The 20,908-nt window shown below is 37.2% G+C and overlaps 3 protein-coding genes across 5 annotated transcripts; all 3 read left to right on the plus strand.

Moving 5' to 3' along the window:
• The first annotated feature begins 9,877 nt into the window (after positions 1 to 9,877).
• Positions 9,878 to 13,025, plus strand: LOC140880998 (laccase-17-like). Its single transcript, XM_073285935.1, has 6 exons — positions 9,878 to 10,009; positions 10,102 to 10,253; positions 10,364 to 10,608; positions 10,739 to 10,867; positions 11,417 to 12,379; positions 12,836 to 13,025. Exons 1-6 carry the CDS (start codon positions 9,902 to 9,904, stop codon positions 12,964 to 12,966), a joined length of 1,728 nt encoding a protein of 575 aa, XP_073142036.1. The 5' UTR covers positions 9,878 to 9,901; the 3' UTR covers positions 12,967 to 13,025.
• A 1,963-nt stretch (positions 13,026 to 14,988) lies between these two features.
• Positions 14,989 to 17,592, plus strand: LOC140878105 (probable protein S-acyltransferase 16). Its single transcript, XM_073281711.1, has 7 exons — positions 14,989 to 15,261; positions 16,288 to 16,380; positions 16,482 to 16,583; positions 16,757 to 16,831; positions 16,926 to 17,024; positions 17,109 to 17,201; positions 17,479 to 17,592. The coding sequence occupies exons 1-7, from the start codon at positions 14,989 to 14,991 to the stop codon at positions 17,590 to 17,592; spliced, it is 849 nt and encodes a 282-aa protein (XP_073137812.1).
• An 850-nt stretch (positions 17,593 to 18,442) lies between these two features.
• On the plus strand, positions 18,443 to 20,194 carry LOC140882747 (uncharacterized). 3 transcript variants are annotated; one of them, XM_073288927.1, is made up of 3 exons: positions 18,443 to 18,575; positions 19,290 to 19,873; positions 19,959 to 20,194. In XM_073288927.1, exons 1-3 carry the CDS (start codon positions 18,499 to 18,501, stop codon positions 20,033 to 20,035), a joined length of 738 nt encoding a protein of 245 aa, XP_073145028.1. In that variant the 5' UTR covers positions 18,443 to 18,498; the 3' UTR covers positions 20,036 to 20,194. The 3 variants fall into 3 exon arrangements, with proteins under 3 accessions (XP_073145028.1, XP_073145029.1, XP_073145030.1); XM_073288928.1 differs by having other exon boundaries at positions 18,559 to 18,696; XM_073288929.1 differs by lacking the exon at positions 18,443 to 18,575 and adding an exon at positions 18,586 to 18,696 and having other exon boundaries at positions 18,806 to 19,873.
• The last annotated feature ends 714 nt before the right edge of the window (positions 20,195 to 20,908 follow it).

Genomic DNA, 20,908 nt, shown 5'->3' on the forward strand with positions numbered 1-20,908 from the left:
GTCTCCTCTTTCCACAATCTCCCGGATGATGTGGTATTTCCTCAGTACGTGTTTGGACTTCTGATGAGACCTTGGCTCCTTTGCCTGAGCAACAGCACCCGTGTTGTCACAGTACACCGGGACTGGACCAACAGCTTCAGGAATTACACCCAACTCTTGGATGAATTTCATTATCCAAACCGCCTCTTTAGCAGCAGCTGATGCTGCAATGTATTCTGCCTCAGTGGTGGAATCCGCTGTGGTGTCTTGCTTGGAACTCTTCCAAGAGACAGCACCGCCATTGAGCACGAATACAAATCCAGAGGTTGATTTCGATTCATCCACGTCACATTGGAAGCTAGAGTCGGTGTAGCCTTCCAACCTCAATTCTCTTCCTCCATAAACCATGAATATATTCTTAGTCCTTCGCAAGTACTTAAGAATATCCTTCACGGCTTTCCAATGCATTTGACCGGGATTGGCTTGATATCTGCTCGTGACGCTCAGAGCATAGGCCACATCCGGTCTGGTAGATATCATCTCATACATGATACTACCAATGGCTGACGCATATGGTATGTGTGTCATCTTCTCTATCTCTTCGTCAGTCTTGGGACACATAGACTTGGATAAAGAAACTCCATGACACATAGGTAGATGTCCTCTCTTGGACCCATCCATTGAAAACATTTTCAATATGGTTTCGATGTAGGTTGATTGAGTAAGTCCTATCATTCTCTTAGATCTATCTCTATAGATCTGTATCCCTAGAATATAGGAGGCCTCACCCAAATCCTTCATCGAGAATCTACCTGATAACCATATCTTTGTTGACTGCAACATCCCTACGTCATTCCCCATGAGTAGGATGTCATCAACATAAAGTACTAAGAATGTTACCGCATCCTTAACTACTTTCTTGTACACGCATGGTTCCTCCGAGTTCTTGATGAAACCAAAATCCTTTATTGTTTCATTAAATTTCTGGTTCCAACTTCTTGATACTTGTTTGAGACCATAAATTGATCTCTGAAGCTTGCATACCTTATGCTCGCTTTCCATGGATGTGTATCCCTCAGGCTGCATCATATAGATCTCTTCCTTAATGTTTTCATTAAGAAAAGCAGTCTTTACATCCATTTGCCATATCTCATAGTCATACCATGCTGCTATGGAAATAAGGATTCTTATGGACTTGAACATTGCGACTGGTGAAAAGGTTTCATCATAGTCAACTCCTTGTCTTTGAGTATAACCTTTTGCCACCAATCGTGCCTTGTAGGTCAATACCTTTCCGTCAGGCTCAAGCTTTCTCTTGTAGATCCATTTGCACCCTATTGGAACAATTCCATCGGGAGGATCTACTAAAGACCAAACTTGGTTAGAATGCATCGAATCTATTTCCGATTGCATAGCTTCAAGCCATAAATTTGAATCCGCATCAGAAATTGCTTCCTTGAAGTTTCTTGGATCACATCCAATGTCGGGTTCACTTTGATCCCCTTCAAGAAGAAGACCATATCTTATAGGAGGCCTAGAAGTCCTTTCGGATCTCCTAGTAATAGGCGTGTCTTGTGATGATTCTTGAGGTGTAGGATCGCTATTTTGTATCTCGAGTTCTTCTCGAATTTCTTCGAGTTCCATCATCTTGCCTTTCTTATCCAATAAGAACTCCTTCTCCAAGAAGGTGGCATTCCTTGAAACAAACACTTTTGTTTCATTAGGATGATAGAAATAATATCCGATTGAATTCTTCGGATACCCCACAAAATAACATAAGGAGGATCGACAATCCAACTTATCTCCCACTGTCTGCTTCACGTAAGCAGGACATCCCCAAATCCTCAAGTACGAATACTTAGGAGGTTTGCCATTCCATAACTCGTATGGTGTTTTATTTACTGCTTTAGTGTGGACGTTGTTTAACAACAATAGCGTCGTTTCAAGCGCGTAGCCCCAAAACGAAGGTGGTAGCTCAGTGAAGCTCATCATGGATCGAACCATGTCCAACAAAGTTCGATTGCGACGCTCCGAAACACCATTAAGCTGAGGTGTCATAGGAGGAGTCCACTGTGAGAGAATCCCATTCTCTTTTAGATAGTCCAAAAACTCGGTACTTAAGTATTCTCCACCTCGATCCGATCGAAGTGCCTTAATACTTTATCCTAGTTTGTTTTCTACTTCAGCCTTGAATTCTTTGAACCTTTCAAATGCTTCAGACTTATATTTCATTAAATATAAATATCCATACCTAGAATGATCATCAGTAAAGGTAATGAAGTAGGTATTGCCACATTTAGTACCAATCCTAAATGGACCGCAAATATCTGTATGGATCAAATCCAACAGATTTTGACTACGCTCAGGTTTCCCTTTGAAAGGAGATTTAGTCATTTTTCCCTTTAGGCAGGACTCACAAGTAGGTAGAGAGTTAATATTAGACATATCAAATATGCCCTCTCCCACTAGCTTGTTCATCCTCCTTGAGAAAATATGACCTAGCCTAGCATGCCAAAGGTTTGCCGGGTTTTGACTATCGTCCTTCCTTTTAATTGTTGTTACCGGTTTATCAACATAATTAATTGGAACGTCTTTTAATTTTAAGCTATATAGATCGTTTTCAAGTTGTCCATTTCCAATCAAACATTCATTCTTGTAAATATTGCAAATCCCATTTACAAAATTGCAAGAAAAACCATCTCTATCAAGCATAGAAATAGATATAATGTTTTTGACCAAATCCGGAACATATAAAACATCTCTCAAAAATAACTTAAAATTGTTCTGCAAAACTAAATAAATGTCTCATATAGCTTTGGCTTCGACTCTAGAACCATTCCCGAGCCTTAGCTGGGTCTCACCCATCCTTAGCTTACGAATTCTTGTCATTACCTGCAAATCATTGCAAATATGAGATCCACATCCGGTATCCAATACCCAAGAATAAGTATTAAGCGAAACATTTATTTCAATGTAAAACATACCCTTTGCAGTTCGCAATTGTTCGAGGTATTCCTTGCAGTTACGTTTCCAAAGACCGGGTTTCTTGCAGTAATGGCAAACGTTTTCATCTTTTATCTCAATTGAAGCCTTGGCCTTTCCCTTCTTATTTGGTACAATCTTCTTGGGCGGGGCAGAACGTTTCTTACCCTTTCCACTTGGTCCTTTCTTAGAGTTAGAAGAGGAGCCAACCAAGAGTACCGGTTTATCCTTCTTTAGTGTGGCTTCATAAGTCACAAGCATATTGACCATCTCTTCAAGGGTGGCCTCTATCTTGTTCATATTGAAGTTCATCACAAAGCCGTCAAACGACGAAGGAAGTGAAAGAAGTAACAAGTCCACATTGAGTTCATGCTCTAATGTCAGTTCGAGTTTTACCAACTTTTCAATGAGCCCAATCATGTGTACCCCATGCTCACGGACCGAAGTCCCATCTCGCATGCGGCAAGTCATGAGCTCTTTGACAGTCGCAAATTTCTCGGCCCTTGACTGAGCTCCAAAAAGTTCCTTGAGTGCGCTGTGAATGTCAGCAGCATTCACCGCATCCTTAAATTGCCTCTGGAGTTCATCAGACATTGATGCTAGCATATAACTCTTTGCCTTGACATCATGGTCATACCAATCGTCAAGCTTTTTCAACTCTTCCGGACTAGTGTTAGCCGGGGCTTCCTTCGAAGGACGCTTCTCTAACACGTAGAAAGCCTTCTCCGAATTTAGAATGATTTTTAACTTACGGAACCATTCCGTATAGTTAGCGCCAGTCAACTTGTTTTGATCGAGAATTGAGAGTAGTGGATTACGCGAATTCATAGTAATGAAATACTGAAAAGGAAACAGACAATAATCAGTGATTTGTTCAATTAATTTACTAAGACATAAAATATGGCGAATTTCATTTTATGAATTATACTCCCACTATTTTGACGATTTCACTACCCTCTAGTGAAAACGAGAAACATTTTCTTTAGTGGGAACATGGAGTCCAATTGACAAACTATGGTCCCGAATAATATCAGCCAACCATAATTTTCAAAAGGTAGAGCCCAATTGATTCCAAAGCAACCTCCATGTTTTTACCTCATGTCCAATAAGGGCCCAATAATATGACGCCGTTTATTGTGACATGTCAAGATGATCCATCAATATTAAGTTGTGATGGACGGTCGCCATGTGGATCCCCAATAATATGAGCCAATCCCATGAGAGTTCCACCCAACTTACAACATGTGTCGATCCAATGTACAACTTTCCGACGAACGGGCCCCCCAATAATATGAGCCGGACCGTATCCGCGTGTAGCATCACATACATTGATCGTTGATGGAAGGTAGGAATATTTAAACAATATTTAAAATTCCCTTTTGTTTATCTTGATATCAATTTTAAATCATATTTAAAATGAGGGATTTTATTTTGAAAATTTGTCTCATCATGCAATTTATGTATGCTTGCGGGATTCATACAATTTATGTCTAAACATGCATACATCAATAATATCATATATTATTTAAGGATGATCGATCCCATTTACTAATCGACCTGTGGTTGCCAATCACGAGTCTAAGTCCAATCCTAGGTGATATGCAAGTATGCAATGCAATCCTATTACATTGAGCTTCCAATTTATATTTCTTCGTCTTCATTGTTTGCTGGGCCCACCATTTCTTCAAAACATTATCTCCCACTAAGTCTAATAAATTTACAATAAATTTCGATGACAAATATGGGATACATTTTTAGGGGTAGGAACGGGCCATAAACCAGGCCCACTTTTATTACATATGACAATCATATTGGGCTATAAACCAAGTCCATTAATAAACACCAACAACAATAAGACAAATGTAAATCACCTAACATACACCTAAAATATTGGTCATGACAATCGATCATCCTTTTATCCAATAATTAATTCAATAATTAAAATAATTGGATAAACATGCAATGACATCATAATTAAAAAGATAAAATCATATTTTATCTTATCCATCCATAAGATCATATCTTATTATCAATTGTACCAAAATAATTAATTTTATAAAATTTAATTTAACGGATAAAATTTATAAATTTTTCAAAAATTCAAATTTATCCAAAAATCAATTTTAAAAATTTCGGACTCGAACAATTCGATCCGATGCCTCGTGATCTAATCAAAAACAATTTTCGATCGGATCAAACACTCAAATTTCAAAAATTCAAAATTTTAAAAAATTAAAATTTTAATTTTCCGGGCTGCCCGGGACAATCCCGGGCAGCCCGTGCCCCGACCGGGGCTCGGGCTGGGCAGCGACGATCGCTGCCCTGGGCAGCGATCCAATCGCTGCCCCGGGTAGCGATCCGATCGCTGCCCGGATCGCTGCCCGTGTTTTGCCCGTCAAAAATTTAATTTTAAAAATTTGTTTTGTTTCAAAAAACCGAGGCTTAAAAATTTTGTACAATCGATTAATTTAATCGTTTGATCTGAGCAACCTGTCTCTGATACCACTGTTGGAAAACGGTGTTCAGATCAATTAGAATTGATACCCGGTGCAGCGGAAGTTTAAAATTTATTTTTATTAATATGGAACGATTCCATATCTGGGTATCAAAACTTTTACGATTAAATTCACACAAGTAAAACAAATAATCACAATTAATTTTTTACCTTAAATCTCGAAACGAGATAATGGACTCCAACAGAATTTAATCTGCTCTTCTTGTAAATCCCGGGAACTGATGGCGTCACGATCAATCACCGGAATAAGGTCCACGAACAGAAAACAGAAACCCTCTGATTGACTGCACTAGAAATCAATCAGAAGTTTTGCGTAGAGAATAAACAGATATGATCTGTTAATTCAGATTGTAATTTTTCATAAAAATCACAAGCCGAATTTTCTCCAAAAGGAGCAAGGATTTTCGAAAAACCCTTAGAAAATAATATGCAGTGTTCGAAAATTAAGACTGAATCACACATAATTTTCGAACCCACTACATGTATTTATAGATAATTTCTAGACTAGGTTAAGTTATAATTGTGTTAGGACTCTAACTCCTTAAAGCCCACAATCCATAACTTAAGCCCAACAAGCCAAGCCCGTTGTTCTAAAAATTAATATAAAATTCATCGTGACTCCGATTGATAAACTGATTTCACCAATGTGCACAGAAGCCATTTCTGCATCTTTTAGAGTCAAGATAATTTTTCTGAATCCGAATTCAGTGATTTCCAAAAATGTCCATCCTTATGTCATTTTAGGAAATCTCACTCCCTTTAGTTAAGAAGTCCAACTTCTCTTTCATTAAATTTAACTCTTTAAATTTAACTATCTCTACGGGGTTTTAGTAATCCATTACTTGTGTAACCCTCAATGATTCAGGAATACAGCTAGCCGTGGGCTCACAACTCCTTGTGACTCGGAACAACAATTTCCGACTTACCCATCGAATCATGGTAAGAGCGCCTAGCAACATCGCCCCATGATTCCCTAGGTATTACTGATAGTGCCTGCAAGAACCAGTAGATTTTGGTTAGCGTACAGTACGGTCCCTTCAACCATATATCCCGATCGAATCAACAACCATTGGTATATCGAGAGTCGTTCGAGATTCGATAACTATGCATAACATCTTGGAGATTTATTAGTGACATCGCATGTGTTACTAGGATAACCCATTAACCTAAAACACATCATGTACTCTGGCCAGAGATTCGTTACACTAATATCTCCTCAGATCGCATAGGATATCCACACTCGCAAGTATGTGGTGAATCCTTGACAACAAAGCATCAACTCCTATATGTGTCGTAACTGTACCCAATCCCGACACCTGATGACCCCAATAGAGTCGGTAAACGAGTCAAAGTACAGTACTAGCATATAGAGTCTCAATGATGTTTCAAGTAATAAGGACTAATGGTGTACAACCAAAACCACGGACTTTATCCACTCGATAAGTGATAACCACTTGGAAAGTCCGAATAGGGTAGTTCGATCATTCATCATATGAATATCTATTTGCATGCTTTGAACATCTCTATGTTCCATACCAATGAAACGTGGTACTCCGCATCGCAAATGCTAGTCTCAATCTCGAGCGATCCTTATCCTTATTTGCGGACGGCTCAATTGACTAGGAACAGTTTAGAATATACAGTGACTATAAGATGTGTTTCATGATAGCCATCCCCATGTGCTACCACATCTTACATACACTATAGTATATTCAAGGTCTTTATCAAAACAACAATAGTATATCATAATATAACAATATGAAGAAAGATAAAGTCAATGCCATTATAAAAGTGTAAATTATATTAAACAAAAGATTGTTTTACATAGAGTCATCAAAGCCCTTAGCCACAAGTTGGCTAACCGGGCACCCACTCTTTCAAGTAAATCCGATAGTATTTCACTAAGGAAGGTTCAAAGCCGCAAGCTACCTCTCCCCATACAATAATTTTCGTAAGAAACTCTGTTTTAGCATATGCATACATATTCGCATAAATCACATTCATGTGGGGGATTGTTGGAAAATTTGTTATGAACAAATGGATGGTGAATGAGGCTTTATGCTCATTGTCCCACATTGATAAAATATGGGAATAAATTGCACTATATAATGTCAAAGTTTAGACAATGGGTTGGGGCCCCAAGGGATACCCATGTTTGTTAAAGGGAGCGGACCTAGTCTAGGCTAGGTTCAAACCATTAGCCACACGCGCGCGCCGCCACCGCCGTCCGTCCGACCGGTCGGCCGGCTCGGCACGGCGTGGGCGTGGGCTGGGCTGGGCTGACTTTGACATAAATATAACTTTTTTGGACAAAAATTAATTAAATATTTTATTTTGCTTCCGAATCAGTGCAACTTTTCGTGTGAACGGGCACGACTTTTGGTCCGAAACAGTGCGTCCTTTCGGCTGAACAGGTGCATCTCTTCAGACCGAACCATTGCAACTTTTCGGCCATGCATGCATCGAAGGGGTGCAACCGTCCGAGGCAGCTTTCCAACGTCTATAAATAGACGCCATATGCATTCATTCCAACTCGCTAATTTCTCTCTTCCTTCTCTTGCATACTCATACATCTGAGTTTCGAGTCTGAGTTTTTTAAACACTTTAAAGTGTTCATAGTGCTTCGATTTTGTAGTGCTACTAATCGAAGTTGATAGATAGCGTTCTATCTTGGGAGACACTTTGATCAACCCGTAAGCACCTAGGCGGAAAAATTTGTCTTAAAGATAAAGAGTTAAACTCTCGGCTCGCTATCTTCTCTGTTGCTGCGTGCGTGCTGTTGAAAGGTGGATAACATTATTATCACTGTATATTTTTTCCTCTAATTTCTTGGTCAGGAGTCACGAAGTTGCATGTAACCGACTCATATATGCATGGATCTTAGAAGCAACAACATGGAAAAACGACACAATAATTAATTAATTTATGTGACAACTACCGCAATGTTTTCCTTGCTTGAGGGCAAGTACTAAAGAATCAAATTGTTAATATATAGTAAATGTTTTTTTTATACATCAATTCATTATTTGAAAAATATAAAGAGTTAGTGACAACAACCCTATAGTCACCTACTCGGGCTTCTCCAACATACTAGCTAAACTTACGTGTCATTATTTGTTCATGAGAAAAATGAAAATGATATATAAGCAGCGTTGCATGTTATTATTATTAAATTAAAAATATTGAATAATTCGTGGCTAAGTTCTATATTTAACTTCTTTACCATTTAAATTCATAACAAATATCAAATCCTCAAATCATGGTCAAAATAACCTTAGTCAAACTATTTTAATAATTATAAAAATAGATTATTTTGTCTATTTTTTTATTTGGTACGTTCACAATTGAACATTATTATTTAATCGGGCAAGTTTAATTTCACCGCTTATAGATAAGATATCTCCGAAGTAGCTAGAGGTGTCAAAACGGACTAGCGGGGCGGGCCGGCCCACAACCCGTCGCAACCGACCATTAGGTGGGGCGGGGTGGGCCGGCCACCTTTAAGGCGGGTTGGAAAAACTCCAATCTAACTCACCTATTTTAAGTGGCGGGGCGCGCCAACCCGGCGGGCTTACGTGTAATATGGCGGGTTTTGGCGGGCCAACCCGCAACCCACCATTAGACGGGGCGGTGCGGACCGGCCCACCTTTAAAGCGGGTTGAAAAATTGTCAATCCAACCCACCTATTTTGTATGGCGGGGCGGGACAACCCGACGGACCTAGCCCATTTTGACACCTCTAGAAGTAACGAGAGAATTAGTTACAAGCATGCAGTAAATTAACCAAATACATAAGCGTAAGTGTCAAAATTAAAGTAGCAGGAAAGTAAGATTTGATCATCTCAAACAAACCTCAACCAAACTAGACTAGGATTGAGACTCAAACTGACGGAGACTTGACCGATATTATTATGCTAGCTTCTCCTGAATAAATTGGATAATACAGTGGATTCAGATTCTCTGTTATGGAGAGAGAAGCAGCATAAGATGCTGTACATTGAAATAACATTTTCTAATTCATATCATATGTTTAAATAATAATTTATTTCATTAATTACACAAATAAAATATTGCAAATTATGTCTATTTTAATCCATAGTATCAATGTTATTTCCTTCTCCACAACCTATATCGTGGGGGCTACATTATTAATTAATAAACATATAATAACATCACAAATAAGGCAACATTTGACAGGGTTCAAAACAGAACATGATTGTCTTTGACATCACTCCAACATTGTTTTCCAACCACAGTTTGTCCGAGAATTTGCCCATTTAAAAATTACCACATTTTCGTGTCATCTAATCAACTAAACACCCCCCAAAAAAATCCCTATAAAATCTCCTTGACTTTGGTCTGAAATCGATCACAAATCAATATTCCTCCTAATATTCTTTCACAGGAGTCTGCAGGAATTATAAAAATGGGTGCCTCAGCATTTCACTTATTGCTTGCACTTGCTTTAATGACATTATTATTATGTCTGATTCCTAACCAGGCTCAAGCCATCACTAGGCATTATGAGTTCAATGTATGTTTAATTTATGCATGCCATAAATCTCAGTTTGTTTCCATAAACAATTTTCACAACTGTGCCTCACATTTTCTCCCAATTTATTACAGATCAAGATGAAAAATGTCACACGATTGTGCCACACAAAAAGCATCGTCACGGTGAACGGAAAATTTCCCGGACCTCGAATTTTAGCAAGGGAAGGCGATCGCCTGCTAGTGAAAGTCACTAACCACGTTCCCAACAATATCACCATCCATTGGTATAAATATATGATTTAATTCATCAATTTTTTTTTATTGAATTCACCTAGATTTTTAATGGAATAAATGTGCTAATATTATAAAGACTATGAATTTATAATTGCTGCAGGCATGGGATAAGACAACTGCGGAATGGTTGGGCAGATGGGCCTGCATATATCACACAATGCCCCATCCAAACAGGGCAGAGCTATGTGTACAATTTCACAATACTTGGCCAAAGGGGAACCCTCTTTTGGCATGCACATATTTCATGGCTCAGATCAACTCTTTACGGCCCTATAATTATCCACCCAAAGATTAATGAATCTTATCCTTTTGTAAAACCCTATAAGGAAGTCCCTATCATATTAGGTAAGTATCAATAATAAGTACTTAATCTAAAATTTAAAAACCAGAATTATGTCATATGTATGATAATATTACACACGATTGCACTCATGGAAAGATCTCATCTCTGTAAAATCCATCGGATGATTTGTAGGCGAATGGTTCAATGCTGATACCGAGGCCATAATCAGCCAAGCACTACAGACTGGCGGCGGCCCGAACGTCTCCGATGCCTACACCATCAACGGTCTCCCAGGGCCCTTATATAACTGTTCAGCCAAAGGTACACACATTTGTTAAGAAATGAGACTTGGACTTAACTCAATCCCAAAAGCTATAGCTTAAAAGGAGAGGGTTGCCCAAATCTTTATATTAAACGCCCAAAATATTTACCCAACCGATGTAAGAACAACATTAAGATACCGTTTGGTATCATGGATGAGATGTACGATAGATGAATAAAAACATGAAGAAATATGGATAAGCAAGACATAGTTATGAATAATATGTTGTTTTGTATGTTTTTGATTTTGTAGGATTATTGTGTTTATTCTCTTAATTACCATTGTCAATTTCACTTATATGACACTCATCCTCCACTAATACCATGGGTTGAGAGGTATTTGTCATCAAGCCTACATCTAATCTCATACCGTGTCATTAGATATAATTGGATTAACAAAAAAATGAGAGAAACATGGGATGAGTAAAAATTTGTGCCTCATCCCACTTTCATCTCATGTACTAAACGGTACCTAAATAAAAGAAATTAATTCAGAAGAAGAATCTTTCTTCTAAATCATATATATTTTGTTGGCATGCATGCATGCAGATACATTCAAGTTGAGAGTGAAGCCTGGAAAAACCTACCTTCTCCGAATGATCAACGCTGCACTGAACGACGAACTTTTCTTCAGCATTGCCAACCACAGCCTCACGGTCGTCGACGCAGATGCCGTCTACGTTAAACCCTTCGAAACCGACACGATACTCATCGCCCCGGGACAGACAACAAACGTACTTCTCAGAACGAAAACAAAATTTCCAGGCGCCACCTTTCTCATGGCCGCGAAACCCTACGTCACGGGCCTGGGAACATTCGACAACTCCACCGTCGCAGGGATATTGGAATATTATGAATCCGTCACCTCAAGGAAGAAGAAATTAGTACTCCCACTTCACAAACCAAGCTTACCTCCCCTAAACGACACTTCTTTCGCCACGAGTTTTGCGAAAAAGCTCCGCAGCTTGGCCACTACTCAGTTCCCCGCAAACGTACCGCAAAAAGTAGACAAACGTTTCCTCTTCACCGTAGGATTAGGGACGGCCCCCTGTGACCGAAACCAGACATGTCAGGGCCCGAACGGAACGAAATTCGCAGCATCTGTTAGCAATATATCATTCGTTCAGCCCGCAACTGCCCTTCTCCAGGCCCATTTTACGGGTCAATCGAGAGGAGTTTACAGCCCGGATTTCCCCTTCAGCCCCTTGAACTGGTTTAACTACACGGGGAATCCTCCGAACGATACAATGGTGAGCAATGGCACAAAGGTTATGGTTTTGGCTTTTAACAGTAGTGTGGAGTTAGTGATGCAGGATACCAGCATTCTTGGAGCTGAGAGCCACCCCCTTCATCTCCACGGATTCAATTTCTTTGTGGTGGGTCAAGGGTTCGGTAATTATGACCCGAACAACGACCCAAATAGCTTCAATCTCGTCGACCCGGTTGAGAGGAACACTATTGGGGTGCCTTCTGGTGGATGGGTTGCCATTCGGTTTTTGGCGGATAATCCAGGTCCATATTTATTTACATATATGTTTTTTAGAATTCATTTCTTATTTAACTCAATCTTACATAAATTTGTTAGAACATATGATTTATTTGATTATGATATTAGAAAAAACGATAATTTTGGTCTTTTATGTTTATCACTTTACGATTTTGGTTTTCTATATTTTCATATTTCAGTTTTAGTCCTATATGTTTCAATTTTTGGCAATTTCAGTTATTTTTATTCGAAAATTCACGTCAGCTCCACATCAACACTGTATTTGTGTCACATCAGCGCCATATCAGAAAAAAAGACTGAAATTGCCAAAAAATAAAGAGAGTGAACTAAAATTGAAATTTAAAAACATAGAAGACCAAAATCACAAAGTAACAACATGCCCGACTAAAAAAATAATTTTCCCATAATAGTATGATAAATTTAATTTAAAGTTAATAAAGGTGGTTGTGTACGTGGCGTAGGGGTGTGGTTCATGCATTGCCACCTGGAAATCCACACGAGCTGGGGTTTGAAGATGGCATGGCTTGTGTTAAATGGAAAGCTTCCAAATCAAAAGCTTCTTCCTCCGCCGTCCGATCTTCCCAAATGCTAATCATTTTTATTTATTTCGAATTTAATTCCTTTTGCTAGCAGGCATCTTCTCAATTAAGAGGCCCAGTTTTGGCATAAAATAATGATATTCTAATTAAGAGTGTGAGTGTTCAGTGAGAATGAGTGTAACTAGTATAATTGTTTGTTATTCGTATGATTATATTAATTATTGCCATAAAAACAAATTTATGTTGCCTTGTTATAGTTATTTTTACTAATATTTCATGGGACACATGCATTTTTGATTAAATTTTCCATAAATTTAATGAATATATATATATATATATAGATTATTAATTAATTCATATAAAACTCGTGCTATTTTCAAAATTCCGCGGATACAAAAGACAATCCCACACGTGCGCAAGGTTTCGGTCATCAGTCCCTGCGCGGATTACGTAGGAATTGCGAAAAACAAACATTAGAGTCCAACAATAATTTATTGTTAGGGACTTGTTGCACGTAATTCGTGCTAAATAATTATTTTTATAATAAAATTATATTTCAATTAAAATGATTGTATTATATATTAAATAAAATATTGAGATGAAAAAAAAATATTTAAATTAAAAAAATTAAATCATAATGGTAGAAAAAAATTGAAATAGTGGAGGGAATTTTTTTTTTAATTTATTAGCATACCATACCAAGATACCATAAGACCCCTTATTTAATATATAGGTATAGATAGGCAATAAAAAATATTATAAAATTAAATATTCATTTATGTAAAAATCAAATGTTGATCCATAAAATCTCTTGATTTTTGTTATATAATATTCATAACAAATAAATGGAAATTTTTGTGACGATAATTTATAATTTGAATAAAACTTTATGATTATTTTTTTAAGAATAACATATTTTGTGTAGAGAAAATAGTTAACATACATATTTTTGGGTGCTAATGCTTAATTACTACTTATCAAAGACATGTATCTATTCTAAGGTGAATATGTCAAATGTTTATGCTGAAATTGATACGATTTATTCTATTTCTGATGTCTAACATCATACAACTATATCAACCGATATATTTTATGATAGATTATAAAAATATATATTCATTAAGATAAAAAAATTCAAATTACAATACACTAGCTATTATGTAGACACGCACTAGGTAGGTAGTCTATATATTAATCCAAAACTCATTTAATACTCTTGCTACATACGTATGGTATAGAGGAAGAAAAATAGTCTTTTTTTTCCTCACACTTATTCGATTTTGGTTCACTTAGTTTTTCAATTTTGATTTTGGTATATATTAATATTTAATTTTTGGATGAATCTAAATATTAATGTGACATTGGAAAATGATACATAATATTGAAAAATGCTTACATAATATCTAAAAATACTAAAGTGTATTGAATATTGATTTGTCAAATTTCACTTTAGCAATTGAATCAAAATAATAAAAAATCAAAATTTAATATATCAAAATCAAACTTTAATAATCACGTGACAAGAGGAAAAAAACCGTTTTCCTATAGATAAGCCACGACTAACTTGTTACCATCGACGTCCAATATTTTAAAGTTTATTTTATTTACTGTATGAAGAAATTATATTTACCAAAAAATATCAGGTTAATATATCTCTGTTTTGAAGATGAAAAAATGTTCATCGAGAAGTATAATATATCGGAGCATATAATATTTCGCTGGCTACATACCAATAAAAGCAGTTTAATTATAATATACAATTAAATCAACAAAATTCAATTAAATCCCATGGAATTTTATTTTAAATTTAAATAAAGAAAAAGCAAGAAAATCTGGTAGAAAAAAGACAACAAATTAAATAAGGTGAGAAAACGTCAAGACCTTCGATATGTAAAGACAACCTCTAATGCATCACCCATTGAACTAACTAAACACCACCTACCCCCCCAAAGCACCTTACTTTCTATTTACCACTACACTCTCTACTCGAACTCATTACTGAAACTTCACTTGCCCACCGCCTCCGCCTCTATTTACGTAACCTTAGTGAAAACTAACCAAGAAAGAAACTCGAAATGGCTCGTGCTTTCGCGTTCTCGTTTTACGTAGGTTTGGCGATGGCTGCATTCGCTTACGTCTACCTCATGACGATGCTGGTGTTCATGGACCGGTGGTTGGGCCTCGATTCGCCGCTCGGCATGTTGAATGCTGCCGCTTACACGACCTTGGCTGTTATGTTCGCCGCCTCTTACCGGCTCGCCATGTTCACGGATCCGGGTCGGGTTCCCGCATCCTTCGTGTTGAATTCCGAGGATGCGCAGAAATCCGTGCGGGAAATAAAGCGGAAGGTTTAATTTCTTCCGTCGTTTTTATGATATTCTGTCGCATGAATCTTTTTTATTCGTGCTTGCATGTGAATATAATGTTTTGTTGAGTGCTTGCATGTGTAATATGTAATGTTTTGTTGATGAATTTTTATCTTTTTTTTTTTTTTAATGGTGATTTAAAAGTTTTAATCGATGTTTCAAGCTTGTGATGTGATCATTTTCTTGGTTTCCGTTTTCGAAAATGTTCTTTTCTTCATTTTAGGTAAGTAGAACTTTTGAGTAAAGTATTTTGAGTGTGAGTTTGTTTTGTTTTTTTGGACATATATTCTCCGTAGATCTACTTTTTTAGTTGCAAAAATAGTTGGATCTATGGTTTTAAGATCTAAATTTGAGAAAATGGCATTTTTCTGTCGATATTTTTGCACTGAATATTCTATATATATACATGGTTTATGGTTACGTTCTGCTGTAGAATTTTAGACTTTATCCGATGGTCTATGTTGGCAGGATTCGATTCAGCTCCATATATATCATTTCTTTGATAAAAGTGAATCTTGTATTTCGTTCCTCTAAGAAACATGCAGGCAGAACTCATACATATATATGCATGCATGATCTGATAGAATGCATGATCTTTGGATCAATCAAATGACTTCATTAAATATCTATTATTTGGTGTCATCGTCACGATTTGTCGCGTTAATACGACCTTTGATGCTGTCGGAAACGTGCGGTTGTCGTATTCGATCGGTTCGCGTATTAATTTTGTCGCGATCAATTTCGTCATCATAATTACGTCACACCAGCATCACGTTAGATTCGGCGATCTTGTCTTTTCGCAACAATAAATTCGTTCTTGGATGTTTTTTTGTTTGTGTCGCCGACATATTTATATATATATTGTTCGCGTATAGATCAGTTGATCTATCCGGAAATCATATGTAATATCATGTGCAATGTGATTGCCTATTAGTTAAGTATAGTTTGATGGATGTATATTGAAGTAGTACTTCTTGGTTCTGAAGATTTTATCCCTACTTTTTTCAGGGTGGAAATGTGAGATTCTGCCAGAAGTGCTCTCAGCATAAGCCTCCCCGAACCCATCATTGCCGGATATGCAACCGATGTGTTTTACGCATGGTACGCACGCCCGGTTCGCATGATTCTCATTCTCTTGATTCCTCATATATATGTCTTAGATATAATGTGCTTAACTAATTGCTGCCTCTTGATCATGCAAGGATCACCATTGCGTTTGGGTAAACAATTGCGTGGGCCATGCAAATCATAAGTACCTTTACTCGCTTCTTGTGTACGCCGAGGTTGCATCTCTATACTCTATGGTACGTTCCTTCTTGTGGATATTGTTCTGTGGAACACTGCTCCGTTCGGCTGTTGTACCAAAAGCTATAGCACGTTCATATATATATTGATATTATAGATGGGAAGTATATATATACTTTTCCACTTAACTAGTCGCCATATACTAATAGAAAAGACCTTGTTTTGTGATCAGGTCTTGCTCCTCGGAAGTTTAACTGCGGATTATAAAGGAGATGCTGAGATGAAACTATTTTTCAGGGCCACATATGTAACATTTCGTGCTCGAATCTTTTCCTTTTGTAGTTTAAATTTTCTCGTGTTCTTCGGTTTACTTGATCGATTAACGAGTGATCACCGTGCAGATCATTTCGGGGTTATTGCTGACATATTTATGTTTGTCTCTGGCTGTTCTTCTTTGGTGGAACGTCTATCTTGTAACCCGCAACAAGACTCAGATTGAGGTTTTATTACATATGTCTCCATTTATCTCATCTCTTATTACATTGCCTCGTTACTAATTATCTCTACTAATCTTCGTGTCGCAGTATTTTGAAGGCGTGAGATCTATGTGCGTGAAGAAAGGAGGCCCCGTCTATTCAAACCCTTACGATATTGGCACACTCAGGAATGTGAAATCGGTAAGAATCGAAATCGCACACATATTCTGCTCCTCTCCGATCCAAACCATGCATGCCATGAATATAATCTTATAACTAAGGTAATGTTTGTGAGAGCTTCTAGGAAGCAATTTTCGGTTTTTCATTAACAAAATCTTGAAATTTTGTTAACGAGAAGTTGAGAAGTGCTTCTTAAAAGCTCTTTCAAACACTACCTAAGTCATTTTCAGACAACAGATCATATATTTGTCATGTTAATATTAGCCTCTGAGTTTGAACTCATGTTCGACTGGTGCAGATTCTGGGACCAACTGTTTTTGACTGGATATTCCCCACGACCAGACATATCGGCACCGGCCTTCGATTTCCGACTAGGTATGATGACCACCGCCCGCCGCACACTCCAAGATAAGCCGCCCAGCCAATAGTACTCCTCGGAGCCGCAGTCGACGCATCTGGCATGACGACTGATAAAAATATATAAGCTTTTCTGAGTGTGCTTGCTAGCTACTCTCATATATATGTTATTAGTATTCTTGTTCAAACTGTGTTTGTATGTTCTGTAACAACTGTGGGGAACTTAATTATGTTGTATGTTTCGTGGAGTGTCCAAGTGGCTATTATAAATAAATATATATTAAATAAATCTTGGTCTTTGTTGTATTGTTCTTGGTCCGATGCTCCAACTTTGACTCCGTTTTACTGATCATATCATTTTAATAATATTTCTTTTAAATTATTATTATAATCTATGAAAAAGAAAAGGCTACGATACGCAAACGAATTACATCCTTTTTAAATTTAGAATCGTCGTAGAATAAAAAATTAACGACTATTGAAACACTCATCGGTAACCTTCCATAATTATCTGAGCCCAAGTTATTTTGAATAAAATAATAGTCAATCATAACTCATGGTTTTATCACGTACCAATCCTTTTAAAAAAGAAAAGAAAAACTAAGAAAATTAGCGTATATTCATGAGTTCGATTCTTTTATCAATATTTGTAGATTATTATACTATGCAAGAAATTGATCTTCATACTAATATTGATATTAATACATTTTCTCTTCTAGTGTTATCCCTTGCCGACACTCGTGTTTTGATGCGCTTTTTACATCAATCAGATTTTGACCGGATATAATCAAAATTCTATAAACAAAAATTAGTAACACGTTTTATATCTTTATAAAAAAAAAAAACAAACGAACGAACAAATAACGTGATTGCACGCGTACACAGAATGGCAAACTCAGGAAGGGATAAGGTCAAACAGACGGACCATGCTCTCTATCAATTTTCATATTGCAAATTGCCAATGCCCCCACACCTCCACTCTGCTACTTCCACATTCAAAGGTTTTATTATCTTCATTCAATTATCGAATATATACAGGTTCAGCTCCTCTCTCTCTCTCTCTCTCTCTCTCTCACTGCGACAAGGGTCAAATAAACGAAATATTTATATTTACATTCCAAATGGAGGAAAATATGGGCAGCCCAGATGAAATAAACAGGTTTGATGTGGGGATTTTTTTTTCGGATTTCGTGTGTTTTCTCTCTGTTTCTTGAGTTTACGATTGTTTTATTTGATATGTTCTTGGATTTATGGGTTTCTCTTTTCAGCTCTCTCTTGACTTGAGTTTTGTGTGTTGTGGTCTTGTGGGTGTGCGATTCGATATGTGGGCTGCGATTATAATTTAATCAGGAATCGGTTAGCTGATGATACTGATATAGTTTCTTGGATTTGGAACAGATCTTTTCTTCAGTTACCTTGTTGAATTTTCTCCGATAGATTTTGTCATTGATGTTGTGATCCGGAGAGGAGGATTCCTATAGATCATGTGTGTTATTGATTCGTAAAACTCATGGTTCCACCTAAATTTTTCGAGCTTCTTAGCTTTAATTTAGCTCTCCATACTAAAAAATTCTAGCTTCGCAGCTGATATAGTTCTTGGTTTTCACGTGTTCTTGAATCAGTTTATCATCCATCCGATCTATTTAATCACACCCATAAATTTATCCGTTGAAATTTCTCGCCTCTTACATCTTTGCTACGCTTCTCAAGTCTTGCCTTTTTAGTTAATGAGACCTATTTTGTTGTCAATAGCTCGATGAACACCCGCGCTGTTTACAAGAAAAGAAAATTTCAAGCCGAACTTCTTGAAATGCCTGTGCTTAAACAACTTCGCGGGGATCAAATCCTCAAATACGGCCCTTCATATGATTATGGAACAGAGAGAAAGAAGTTTGAAATTAACATATTCTCCAGAGGAGGAGAATCAGATGTACAGTCTTCAAAAGATAGCAACAGCTTTCAAGGGGATGCGGATTTCATCCCGTGCACACGCTATGAAGCTAAATCTCACTATATACTACCGAACAAAAGCCCATTTAATGAGCCCTCGACTTCATCCGCCAGTTGGGGTGGCTCGAATTCTGATGCGGGAGTTGATTCCACGGACAGCAGATCGTTTACCAAGTTAAGTTCCAGCTATGCGGAATCGTTATCCATAAGTGGATCGAATTATGATGATGACCTCCTAGAATTTGAACGACATGCCGAATATAGCTTATCTGAGGATGAAAACTGTGACATGAATGCCGAGAAGGAACTTTTTAATCTGCTGCATTCAAACGGGATAGCTCCTAGTAGTTATGTGCTTTCATCTGGAAGGTGGTCTGTCGATCAAGGTAACTTAATTTTTTCTGGTAAAAGATATTGTATTTCTGTTTCACATGGTTTGAGAATTTGAAAATATGTTCTTCCGGGTGGCAGATAACATCGAAGAAGGAACGGAGAAACTGACGATAGACAAGGAGTTCGAGCAGTACTTTTCGGAGCTTATGCTGTAACCAGTAATGTGTGTGAATTGACAGACTTTGTAAATTATGAAAGCCTTCAATTCTCTCCTTTTTCTTCACTGATCTGTTGTGTACTAAATTCTTTACTGCGAGTGGATGAACACAACATGTCGAAGCTTCTTTAATGGAGTTTTGGGGTTTCGATGTCGACTCTCTTTTGCTTTATCACCTACATGATTTGTTTTACAAATGGACTTTTATTGGCTGCGGCCGGCTAGTTGAGCTAGTTGTATTGAAATACAACATCAATACTTATCGGCTGTTAAATAAGTTTATTTATTTCATTCTTAAGTTATTAGAATAAATGGTAATTAATTTATTTGTTACCTAGTCAAATGTTAGTGGGTCAAAGTCTGTAGCTATTTTTTAGCTAGTATTTGATTATTTCTTAGTTTGTTAGGAATCTGTTGAGAGAATTAAGCTACGTGGTTGTTCATTGTATGCCTACAAAAGGCAGAACATTTTCCACCGATTGAGTTATCTCAAATAAATTATATTCTCTCCACTTACATTATATTTTTTGCTGCTGTTTTTCTTTCTACATTGTGGTATCAGAGCGCCAGGTTGTTGCTGACAACAAAATATTTATTTTTTCTTTTCCAATTGAGAAGATGAGTGATCTTCAAGTTATTGGTGGAATCAAGAAGCTTAACAATCAAAATTACAATACTTGGTCTACATGTATGATGTCTTACATGCAAGGCCAAGACTTGTGGGAGGTTGTCCATGGAAGCGAAGTTGTGCAACCAGAGGCAGAGGATGTACATGGTACATTAAGAAAGTGGAAGATAAAAGCAGGCAAGGCAATGTTTGTGTTAAAAACTACGGTCGAAGAAGATGTGCTAGAGCATATAAAGGATGCCA

Source organism: Henckelia pumila, chromosome 2 (genome assembly GCF_033568475.1).
Source record: "Henckelia pumila isolate YLH828 chromosome 2, ASM3356847v2, whole genome shotgun sequence".
Lineage (NCBI taxonomy): Eukaryota > Viridiplantae > Streptophyta > Magnoliopsida > Lamiales > Gesneriaceae > Henckelia > Henckelia pumila.

What these genes read in the sequence shown, in the direction of transcription:
- LOC140878105 (XM_073281711.1), top strand. Translation starts at nt 14,989, where the DNA reads ATGGCTCGTGCTTTCGCGTTCTCGTTTTACGTAGGTTTGGCGATGGCT. An exon ending in TGCGGGAAATAAAGCGGAAG is followed by an intron (nt 15,262 to 16,287) that starts GTTTAATTTCTT and finishes TACTTTTTTCAG; the next exon opens with GGTGGAAATGTGAGATTCTG. An exon ending in ACCGATGTGTTTTACGCATG is followed by an intron (nt 16,381 to 16,481) that starts GTACGCACGCCC and finishes TGATCATGCAAG; the next exon opens with GATCACCATTGCGTTTGGGT.
- LOC140880998 (XM_073285935.1), top strand. Translation starts at nt 9,902, where the DNA reads ATGGGTGCCTCAGCATTTCACTTATTGCTTGCACTTGCTTTAATGACA. An exon ending in AACAATATCACCATCCATTG is followed by an intron (nt 10,254 to 10,363) that starts GTATAAATATAT and finishes TAATTGCTGCAG; the next exon opens with GCATGGGATAAGACAACTGC. An exon ending in GTTTTTGGCGGATAATCCAG is followed by an intron (nt 12,380 to 12,835) that starts GTCCATATTTAT and finishes TACGTGGCGTAG; the next exon opens with GGGTGTGGTTCATGCATTGC.
- LOC140882747 (XM_073288927.1), top strand. Translation starts at nt 18,499, where the DNA reads ATGCCCCCACACCTCCACTCTGCTACTTCCACATTCAAAGGTTTTATT. An exon ending in CAATTATCGAATATATACAG is followed by an intron (nt 18,576 to 19,289) that starts GTTCAGCTCCTC and finishes TGTTGTCAATAG; the next exon opens with CTCGATGAACACCCGCGCTG. An exon ending in AAGGTGGTCTGTCGATCAAG is followed by an intron (nt 19,874 to 19,958) that starts GTAACTTAATTT and finishes TCCGGGTGGCAG; the next exon opens with ATAACATCGAAGAAGGAACG.